General features: G+C 39.1%; 1 protein-coding gene across 1 annotated transcript in view; it reads left to right on the top strand.

Moving 5' to 3' along the window:
* The window catches only part of CYGB (cytoglobin), a 68,742-nt gene that overhangs the window by 27,351 nt on the left and 29,199 nt on the right, over positions 1-12,192 (top strand). The window contains exon 3 of the mRNA XM_081937919.1: positions 7,391-7,622. Coding sequence (XP_081794045.1) covers positions 7,391-7,622 — 232 coding nt within the window. The remainder of the gene's footprint in view (positions 1-7,390; positions 7,623-12,192) is intronic.

Here is a 12,192-nt window from a genome sequence, read left to right as displayed (position 1 = left end):
TCTGGGGCAATAATATTAACCACAGTATTTACAATCGATTGTCTAGTCAGCTGGATTTCTACTGTCACTTACAATGCAATGTTAATCTTTGGTTTGTTCAGACACCTAACTACGAAGTTTCACTGTGATTTATTTATCAGTTACTCATTACTGGAAGCCATATCATTACAGTTCTGATAATCAAACATTAGAAAACCAGCATTTCCCCATTTTTGGTATACTTGTTGCATCATGTTAGGGAGTATGATCCACTCCAGACTATCAAATTAAACTATGGCTTAGAAAATGAGCATCAGATCTAAACATATTAACTGTTTTCCTCCTTTATATAACTCTAGAGACTGAAATTTTTTACTTGCCTTCTGACCAAACTTTTCTGCCACAGATAGAATTAAAAATCAGCCAACTAGTCAATGAGGCAGTGGAAAATGGGAAAGGATTCCAAAATGAAAAGCCACATGTTGTGCTACAACTTATATTATCACCCATCATTTCTGCTTCATTGGAGTATAGTGACATCTGTGGGGCAAGTGGGGGGGAGGCAGATGATAAAGCTTCACATCAATGAAATGCAGGTTCCATATTTTTATAATGTATCATGATGTTACACGCATGTATAAAAGGGCATGATTAAATGATTAAATTTCAAATAGCTCCTGTCAAGTTATATCATCCCTGAAGTTTCCTTTACTTATTTTCCTGATCAGAAGTTAGAACTGTTGCTGGTAATAAAAATAGTAGCTGTTCTACAATTCCGTAATTGTGGAGTTTTACAGTATTTATTTAAAGAACAGGCACAATCCAGCAGCGTTCCATTAATACACACTAAATGGCATGTGTATTTTCTGAGAAATTTATTTGCTATTATGCTGGACGGTATCCACTGCGCACATTTAAATAAAATACTAAGCATCACAGTTACTGAATAGTTGGAGCTGTATGTTGTTCTCAGGCCATTAGTCATTATGAGGAAAATTATTTTCTTTTAATTATAAAAGCCAACAATTGCATAAGGTTTGACCACGGCAGGATAGTTGTGGATAATATTTTGACCTCATAGGAAAATTCTCCTGTTCTCTCTTAATTGACATAACTGTGGAAACAGAGACCCTTCTTTATTAACAAACAAGTGAACAAATGAAAAACAACTCTTTCCTCATTTGAAATAAGGCTTTCTCCTCAACTACTTCAAAACAATGTTATTTTATTGATTCTTATTATCCTATTTGTCTTGATGTCATTGTGTCAAAATAAGTGTTCCCTTTGGCAGGAAGCCAACTGGGTGACTTTGAACCAGTGGTTCCTCCCCCCCTTTCAGGCCTCGGAAGAAAGTATTGGCAAATTATTTCCAAAAATGTTGTCAAAAGGAGATTTGTCCATGTAGGCATCAGGAATGATTATTGACTTGAAGGACCATCAACAACATACACATACACAGAGAGAATGAGGATACTCCAAAGGGCTTAATTTTATACACAATGGCTTTAGTATAATATGCATACAAACCAGAGGTGGTATTCAGCAGGTTCTGACCAGTTCTGGAGAACTGGTAACAGAAATTTTGAGTAGTTCGGAGAACCGGTAAATACCACCTCTGACTGGGCCTGCCCCTTTCTATTCTCTGCCTCTCACCTCCCAGCTGATCGGGAGTAAATGGAGATTTTACAGCATCCTCCCCCTGCCACGCCCACCAAGCCATACCCCACCCACCAAGCCACGCCCACAGAACCGGTAGTTTAAAAAATTTGAATCCCACCACTGATACAGATGTGCTTTGGCTCTTATTTGTGGTTAAAGATTCTTGTTTTAAGGTGTTCGTGGATTAAAATTTGCTCCATTTGCTCCAAACTCCAGACTTACTAGGTTCCATTCTAAATTATCTTATCGGATTGACAAATGTATTAATGAACCACCAAGAACACTCCCACCAACACTGACAGTGCAAACCACCAGTATACAAAAATAAAAGCAAACCCCACTCCCTCCTAGCCCTGATTATGTTACCTAGTTTGATAATGAAATGTCTGCAAGAAGACCACCAAGCTCAGAGAGAACCAAGAATCTCACATGGCAAATATATTTCATAAGTAATATTGGAAAGATTACAAGGATCATAAACATATAGATCACTTTTTCAGCCTACTGAAGAGATTTCATATTTCAAAAACATGCAAACTGAAAACATATTCTCAGCCCTCCTAGAAATCTTTCCTTTGAATACAACCATTTCTCAAATTCTGCTGTTAAGGGAGAACACAACAACCCATAAATTTATATCTTTCTTTGGCAATACCTCCTTCTCCAACAGCACAGCTCTTATCTTGAGTTCTATTTTTTTTAGTCTGGATTTCCCAATAGGTACACCCAAATAATAATAACTTGGATCCTGAAACAAATTAATAAAATTCATGAACAGAATAATATTTTGTTTACCCCACTCACAGTTCTTAAGAAGCAAATTGGATTTAGAAGTACTCTCCAATTTTGAGCCCACTCATATTTTTGATTTTAAGGAAACACTAATCATTGCCAATAGGACCAAAAAGGAGATATGGAATATTTTTTTCTGTGAACTACATTTAACAAAGAAATCTGATAGAATTGGTTTCATTTATTTATTTTACAGCCTTGAATGCCTTATTGGTAGAAAAGCAATAGATAAGGAATAAGAGAGTACTGTAAATAAGTAGTAAACAAATGAAATATCTCTTTATCATTAGCTCACATCATTTTAAAAAATATTTATTATTGTATTTCTTTATTCTGTAAGACAGTGGAAAAACTGTTCATCTTTCAAAGAGTATAACAATATTTCAAGTTAATTTTTTTTTAAAAAACATCTTGTTAGCAGCTGGCCAGGAATGAGAGAGAAGTTGCATTTAATATTTAGGCAATAAGTCTGAAGACCTGATCATTGACCACTGTCATCTCCTTTTGCATCTTTTTGATGTTAGAGAGCTTCAAAAGAACAGATTGCAGGAGTTCACATTGGCTACTAAAATAGATTTCTCTAAAACTGTGCCAGAATTCTGTCACTAGGGTCAGAATTCTTCACTGTCAGAGAAGCAACTATCAAAATTTCTATCAGCCCTGAGATCTCCTTCAGGAGCGGAATGGGACAGTTTGCCGCAGCCAACTCACTGTGGCCAACTAACCATGGTCAATTCACCATGGGACAATTTAACAATTCAATTTAATTATTTAAAATATATTTAAAAAATATTTCAATTTTTGTCATTCACAATTCATTCTGTCCCTCTGTTTGCATCCTTTCTTTAATGATCCTTTCCCAACATTTCTTTGACATTAGTGTAACTCTTGTCCCACAGTGAGTTGTCCCACGATAATTTGGCTGTGGTGAGTTGTCCCATGGTGAGTTGGCCACACCAAGTTGACTGTGGCAAGTTGGCTGTGTTGAGTTTGCTGTGGCGAGATGGCCATGGCGAATTGTCATAGACCCTTCCATTAACCATAGAATTGCACTCTTTAACTATAGGATTATAATCTCAGAAACAAAACGTATGTCCTCAAAAGACCAAGGGAAAAGAGATCTTTTTCAAAAGACATCTTGTACACATTTATCAGCGGTCTGTCTCAAAAGACAACAGAAGATGCTTTAAAAGGAATTCATAAGATAAGCAGTTCCATAGAATCCATACTTTGACAGCTGCCTTCTATCAATTTTATTTGTCCATGTTGTGCAATAGCATGTGTTAGATATGCAAAGCTTTCTGGTAACATACAATAATATTTGTTGTTTTTATCGCCAAGCTTTGAATTCACGCAATTGTTTTTTCCCATCTTGATGTGATCATTTTTTTTCCCCATGGGGAAATCCATGTGTAAGCCAAGCTGAAAGATAGTTACAGTTTGATCCTCACTCCCAGCTGTTATTCAAAGGCTGAGGGTTAATTAATCAATTGCATGTATTCCGTTACCACTCATCTGTAATGATTCTTGGAGGTTTGTAGCAAACATAGCTGAAATCCATGGGAAGCAAAACGTGGAGCAGATTAATAAATCACAGCTGCAGAATGTATTTTGAAGGGGCTTTGTCAGACCTTAATTCAGACAGCCAGGCTTTGAGTGCACTTGCGTGTATAGTCAAAATACCACACTTCATACTTAGGAGGGAATGTCAGAAAGCACACCTTTTTCTTTGCAGAAATATAAATGCATTAGAAGGAAGGCCTCTTAAAAGTGAAAACCCCAAAAATATTTTAAGGAGGATGGAAAGTGAAATGTAGCCCTAGTAGTGGAGAGGATAGGAGGAAAGGCCACTGTAGAAATGGGGTGGAGGTGGGACAGGAAAAACATAACGGAACATTAGAATCTAAAATGCTCGATACAAAACTGCAAAATGTTGTTGCAACTCCTAAGTTTATGCACTTTTATGTATCTGTATGCATTCCTCACAATAGATATGTGCTGAGCTCCTTTTTTCTGATTTAAAAAGCAGATAGCAATAGCTCCACATAACTTATTTCGTTTTATATTACCATATTTTGTGGCATATAAGACCCACCTTTCCCCCCCAAAAAAGAGAGTGAAAATCTGGGTGCATCTTATACACTGAATACAGCATTTTTGGCCTCCCGAAACCACGACCCCTTCACAAAAATGGACGAACATAGCCTTTAGTGCTCCTGGGAGCTCGGGAGGGCAAGAAAGAGCGAAAAACTGGCTGTTTTTTCCTCGTTTTTGCCCCTCCAGCCCCCAGGAGCACTTTGCAGGCCTCCTAAAGGCTATGCATGCCCCATTTTCACAAAAAACGAGGCGTGCAGAGGGTTTGGGAGGTCTGCAGAGTGCAAAAACTTTTTTTTTAATTTACCTCTTCAAAATCTTGATGCGTCTTATACTCTGGTGCGTCTTATACTCTGAACAATATGGGTACATACTTTTGGGAGGGAGGGGCAACATTCTATAAAACAATACTAAATCAAATTAGGGGTCATTTTACTCGGTTCTCAGCTTCTTTCACTGTGCCCTCTGCCTTCTTGGTAAAACTTTTTAACACCAGCCCACCAATAAGGCACCAGACAAGGAACAAATGAAGCTCTGATTTATATGGATGCATTCATTTAAATCAGCACCACCAGTTAGGAAACCATAACCAATAAGGATTTATATAAAATTTATTTCTACCAATATATATGTACAAAAACAGGTTTTAAATAATTTACAGAAGGAAAAAGCACAGCTCTTATCACAATGACTGAGACATTAGGTGATTTGTGTGCCTGCTTTGTCCAGATCGTAATTGTTGAGTGTCAGTTTCAGAGCTCCTGGTTCTCCCTTTTTTAAAGGCCTTTTAATTAGACTTACATTGCACACTCATTTAGACAGAAAACACCTTCAAAGAGAGGATGCATTTAGTGAAATCCAACACATCATTTCTGCAATGTATAGAGAGAACTGAAAATATATGTTAGATTTGCTGTCCTGAGAAAAGAAATCTGATAGTAAGGAAAGAACAGAAATGCAAGGATAGGTTGCAAAGTTACTTTTGCAATTTATTAACCCAGCTGAATTCTGTACCTCTAGTGAGGAGTAAATTAATCTAAGCAGCTTGCTTTTGTAACATCTTGCTTGTAAAGCTTTTCCAAAGATTTCATATTTTGTTCTGCCATTTTGGCTCATCCTAATTAAGATATTAGCAACAATCCTTTGGCTTTGACTCCTGATCTGCCTTCTTTCCTCTTTTGTAACACAACAGTTATTCTACTAAGATATCAATCTGGCATCCACTTTGTCTCACTTGCTTGGCTACCTCTTTTTGCAGAAATGGGCAGGCTGCTTTCGGGACCATCTATCAGGCAGCTGCTTTTTGACCCTGCGGGGAAAAATTAGGCGGAATCTATTGTTGCTGGCAGAAATAAGCATTGGACAGGCCTGTACCTGAGACTTTTGCAGAGAAACTAAGTGAGACTTAGTTAACAGCAGCCTTGGCACACATTTCAATCAGAATAGAGCTGGAAGTGACCTTGGAGGTCCTCTAGTCCAACCCTCTGCTCAAACAGGACACCCTGTAGGCCTATACCATTTCAGACAAGTGAGTGTCCAGTCTCTTGAAAGCCTCTAGTAATGAACCAACAACTTCTGAAGGCAAACTGTTCCACTGGTTAAGTGACCTCACTGACAGGAAGTTTCTCCTTAATTCCAAGTTGCTTCTTCTCCTTGAGGGAAACAACCTTCCTTCTATCAAAATCGACTGGAGAGACAGGCATTTGGACTGGATCAGAAAGAAAATGAAAGAATATTTAAAAGGCAAAATAAAGCACTTAATCCTCCTCTTCCCTGCCCCCCCCCCCCGTCCGCCCTCTGTCTCTCATCTTTCCCATCCTGTTGCTTTCCACGCACTCTTCACACTTCAGAACTTATTTTAGGCAGGCTGATGAATCCCAGATGTCTAAGGGAAGGCAGCAGGACATACGGTTATTCCATTTGCGGCTTCACACGGCTTCCCTGACAACCTCTTGTGTGAGACCGGCCAAGTGGGAACAACCTAATCAAGTGGAACCAAAAGAGTCGACTGCACTGTCATGGTGTGTGGGTGGAGGAAACAGTCAGGATCAAAAACAGCCAGGTCGTTTTGTCCCCCCACCCCACCCCCTGTCTCTGGAGTGAAATTGGCCAATTAGGAATTTGCTTGAAGAGCAAACTGTGCAAGCATCAGGAAGCAACTCTCAAAGCCATGGCAAATATACCCCAGGCTGCCATTCTATGTCACATAGTTCAAGGCTTTTGAACCTTTCTGAGGACAAGATGCATTTGGGAGTAAGAGGGGAGAGCTTGACTGAAATTCTGATTCATTCACATCATGCTAATCTTTCCCCAAATTTCAGCAATGAAGTACTCTAGGTAACTGTAGTCATTATCCTCTCTCTCCAGAATTGTTGGGAAGGATAAAAATGTCACCCACCCCACAGTTTGAGTTTCTTGAGGGGGGGAGCAGAATATGAGTGTAATTAGTACATAAACCCCCAATGTTTGTGTTAAGTTTATGTTTTACCAACAAAGAAATAATATAGAGACTAATATAGATCTATTTCAAGTGATTTAGCTCTCATCAGCTAGCCATACCATTCTGAGATTCGAACCAGGGCTAAATAGCTAAATAGCTTGATGAAGCTAAATAGCTTCTCCAAAATTCTTTTAAAGCAATGGACTTTTCTGCTGGCATGATTACAATTCATCTGAAAACTAGCGTTGGTAGAAGCTGCCCTAATGATGTCAGGAAAAATGGCGTCTGGGTCTCCCTCTTGAAATCCTTATTTTAAAGATTTCACTTCACGTCCACTACTCTCTCCTCCCCACCCACCCCAAAACACATTGTGACATATTGTTTTCCAAACTAATTCGGCACTCTTCTCTTTTTGGTATTGTACAGATTTTTTGTCAACTTCCCATCTGCCAAGCAGTACTTCAGCCAATTCAAGCACATGGAAGATCCACTAGAGATGGAAAGGAGCCTGCAGCTGCGTAAACATGCCGGGAGGGTCATGGGGGCTATTAATAGCGTGGTGGAGAACATATACGATTCGGAAAAGGTCTCCTCTGTGCTAGCTCTGGTGGGCAAGGCACATGCTGTCAAGCACAAAGTTGACCCTGTCTACTTTAAGGTAAGGGCAAAATCATGTCCTTGAACATTGATAAGAAAACCCCAAACCAAACAAAGTAGACATAAAACAGTAATATTGACTGGCTAGTAGGTCCTTGCAATTTCCAATTTATTGAGATAAATTTTATCTCAAAATATTGACGTGATGTAGAATCTCCATCTAACTCATGGGTGTCGAACTTGAGGCACCACTTTGCCATTACGTGGCGGTTTTCCCATTCACGGAGCTGGGGTGGGCGTGGCTTGTGCGTGATGCATCCAGCCCATGGGCCACCAGTTTGACACTCCTGATCTAATAACAAAATTTACACATCATTTTGTTGTGTGATCATCAGTATTCAGTTTACTTGTAAGACCCAATGAACAATTGAATGTGTATATTGAAGTCTTCTGTTTACAATCATTCCTATTTGTTTTAGCATGCGGATTGAGTTGAGTTTGTTTGCAATAACCTAAGAGTAGTTATAAGGGAAGGGCAGAGACCAAAAAATACATATACATTTTTTCCATTATTCACTCTATAGGGAGGCAGCAAATTCAGACTTGAATTAATTGCTGTTTTCCAAAAACATTTTTTTTTAAAAAAATAGTGGGTTAAGGGCTATTTGAAAGGTTGTTCAGATTGTCATTTTTAGATTGAGAAGACTAGAGTGTCTTTCTATCCTTCAGAGGACTTTTACTTTAATGGAAAATACTGCAGTTATATATGCCGCTCTCTAGAGATTATTATTTTGTGTCTTTTTCCAGGATTGATTTCCTCTGTCAGTTCTAGGGAACTATATTCTTTCTGCTAAAGAATCTCAAGCCAACGAGCCCTTATTTGTTTATGCTCTTTGATCTAAGCCAGGGGTGTCAAACTAGTGAGATGCAGGCACAGGCCACACCTACCCCAACTCCACGAATGGGAAAAACATTGTGAAACGTCACGTGACTGCAACGTGACACGGCGAGTTTGACATCCATGATCTAAGCTATTAACTTTGTTGCAAATAGAGCACTTGGAGTAACTTCACCTTACTGCAGTTCTGTTTCTATTGATTTTGAACTCTAGATCTCTCATTGGTTCTAGTTGATGACTCATTCTAGTTGATGACCGATGGATGATACCATGATTGTCCTTCAGTATAGACAAAAAAATTATGTCACCTCTAGTTCTCATAAATAAATATGAATGTAGTTCAAAGTGTGCCCAAAACAGAGAGAAGGTTCACTACACAGCAAAGAGTGCCAAATGAATTACCCACAAATTTGGATATATCATAATTTTGATAGTTGATAGATTATACAGCTTCCTACTTAAACCCTATGCCCTTCAATAATTATGAAGAACTGAAATAGACTAATTAGTATTGCAAAAATTATTTCAGTTTTTTGAATTTGCCTGTACACTTGATGGAGAATCACAAAGGGTAATAAGTTACACTGCAGTAGGATCTGGTGATAAGAGAGGTAATTCAAATAAAAATGTTGTCCTACAATCTGTCAAGAGACATTAAAAGCCCCTGCACAAAACATTTCCCCTCGAATCAGACGTAACCATACCAAGAACCTGACTTGACTGAAATGGTTCTCCAGTTCCCCTAAGAATTCTAAAAATTGTAACTATATTGCAGGACAGGTAATACTTTGTTAATCATTATGTTTCGCATACCATACTTTTTGAAATGCATTATATGTACCTAATGACCAAAAACATTAAATGTTGGGAACAAACCCTTGGAAATGCATTATCCTAATTTGGCCCCAAAAGAATACATCCATACACTGAGCTTGGTTGTTTTCCTTCAGACATTCTATTATTTCGCTAACATCATTAGTGCAATTTTGTTGGTTTTTTTATATATGTTTAGCAGCTTGGTTGTGGTATGGTTTTTTCTTTAATGGTGCCTTGATTTTGGTATTGTTTCATTCATGTTTATCTGGTGCTGCTTCCTACTAATCCTAGATATTGGGTGCTCTGAGGCTGTTTCTTCCTTTCCTTGACTTTTGGTTGCATCTTTTTAAAAGTGGTGTATAAATAGGGCTTATCTCTATTGATGATGGCTGATTTGTCAGAATGCCAACTTTGCAGGAATTCCCTAGCATTTTTGGATTTGGCTTGATCTAAAATATCTACAGTTTCTCAGCTGAGACACTAAAGATTACAGCAACCACAGTGTAGAACAGACAGAAAGAAGATTGGCAGAACACATTCCAGAATATCAGCTGACAATCAAATATAAAGTAGCCTGTCCTGATCTGCCCTGTTGATTTAAAGTATATATACTGTTATACAGGTAGTCCTTGAGTTACAAGTGTAATGCAGCCTGCCCATTCCATTCGTAGCCCAAGGATTCATGGGAGTGAATCTCGTACCTTGAATCCGATCACTCCCTCCTTTCACCCACGCATTCGCTAATCAAATGCAAGGCTCGTTAAGTGCACATGAGGTATTTCAGGATGGGGAAGGTCATGAGGGGCCTACTCATGGAACAAGTCACCTGCCTAAGACCACCCAAGGCCTCCCTGACCCACTGAAATACCTCATGCTCCCCAAATAGCTTCTCCCCCAACCTGCTGCACTGAGTCAATTACCTTGTGAAGATCTAGCAAGCAGTCTTCTCTCCAGCCTCGTGTACCCCTCCGCAGTTCTGGTTGCCCCTCCGTGAGCCTCCCTCGGCCTGGTTGCATGCCAAAATGGAGCTTCCAGGGGCCAAATCCAGCTTTCAGAGGCTCCATTTGGCCCTCTGCAGGCATTCCCCAGCCCGTTGCACACCAAAATGGAGCCTCCAAATCCAGCCCCCGAGTCCATTTTGGCCGGCAAGAGCAAAAACTGCCATGGTGATGCAAGATTTGTAGTTTCGGGCCTCATTTGGGCGTTGATCGGGTAACTTCCAACCCTTAACCCGGGAATTACCGGTGGTGATTTTTTTAAAAAACCAAATGAAACCAAAAAGCTTAGCTGGCATGGCACAAAGCATTTTCTTTTCGTTTTGAAACTGTTACTGATTACTTTTTTTAGCCTTGAGGTGGTGGCTAGAGTCAAGATTTTGGTTTTTTTTTTTTTTTCTAAAGTGTGTCCCAACCCAGAAAAAAAGTTAAAAGGTAAACTGAAAAAAGAGGAAATAGTTCTCAACCTTTTGCAATGAATAGCGAATATAGTTTTAAAATATCAGATCTGCCCACTATTCTGACAAGATTGATGCCTTTTTATGACTGTGATGTTTGAAATTCCTAATTAGACTTTCAGACACAAACATGAAGCTGGCGGCACCAGCTGTAAGCTATGTTATGAATGCCCTCAAATATTTTATTTTTCATCTCTTTTATGCTGGGGTTCTATTACTTGTAATCTATAGCAAACCGGGGAATGACTCGCAGCCTCTCCTGGATAGAAATACTTTGGTTAGAGTTATTCATGCAATAGGAATCTTCAACCAGGATTGCTATAGTGAACCACAAGTGAACTATCTCTGAAGACAGACCAGAAGTAGCAGGTGGGAGGTTCTGCATATTTTGACAGCAATTCAGAATTGCTTTAGACACGGTGTGTATGCAGCACTTCTCTGCCGTTTATTTAAACACACCCGTTGTTTTTTTTCAGGCTTCTTTATGAGCCCATTGCTTAAGAGTCAGACTCCTTTTGATTCGTTAAAGAAAGACGTATTTTCTTAAGCTTGTGAAGAAGCCTGAGAAAAGCTGTTTTCATAGAGAGCAAAGTAAGATGAAATACTGCACACATGAAGTCTGAAGCACTTGCCAAATCATTTTTCAGTTCAGGGGGTTAGCACAAAATGCAGCTGCTAAAGTACTAATTAGAACTAGTAATTGAAACACATCTCACTTGTGCAATTTGCAGTCTCCGTCCAGTTTGAATGCAAATACTTAATCTTCAGGTAGCTACTGGAGGTGGGGGGTGGAATCTGCTTCTAGATGAGCTGTCCCATGACTCTTTATGACTAAAGGGGCTGTTTTCTTAATAACATTACGTATTGAGGATAGCTTTTGGGGCTCCTGCTTGTGGAATTCTCTTAGCACCTAGAGTGATGTTTTTCTAACATCAAGTAAACACTTTTCTAATCCCCTTGCTTTTATGAAGTATTTGGTCATCTAATTTTATCCCAGATTTTGTTCTGTTGATTTGATTTTGGAATTATGTTGTGTTACCATCCAAATAGTCTGCTTTACAGTTCGCTCAACGCAAGCTGTGGTGCAGCCTTGGGGCTGAAATTCAGAGTCCCACAGGCTGCTGAAATGGCCACATAGGACCAGTCAGATGATGAGGAAAATAGTAAACAAGCCCAACTTTAATATACCTAAATAATTATTTTTCACGTTATAAGCACTGAATCATTAAAATGAGCAACTCATAAAAGAGTTCCAACTTTTTTTATCATGGTAACCTGTGTGTGTGTGTGTGTGTGTGTGTGTTTTAATCAGTCTGCCTTATTGAATAGCAGAAATGTGCTGTGCTCAAGCTTGAATGTCTGAAGTGTTTCTTCTGTGTCATTTTCAAAGGGTGCGTAGTCTTACTACACATGCTCAGAGCATCAAGGACAAGCAATTGCTTAACATAAAATGGCTATGAAGTA

Source organism: Natrix helvetica (genome assembly GCF_964273705.1).
Source record: "Natrix helvetica genome assembly, chromosome: 1".
Taxonomy (NCBI): Eukaryota; Metazoa; Chordata; class Lepidosauria; order Squamata; family Natricidae; genus Natrix; species Natrix helvetica.
The sequence above is the reverse complement of the archived record's forward strand: the minus strand, read 5'-3'. Positions and strand labels throughout refer to the sequence as shown.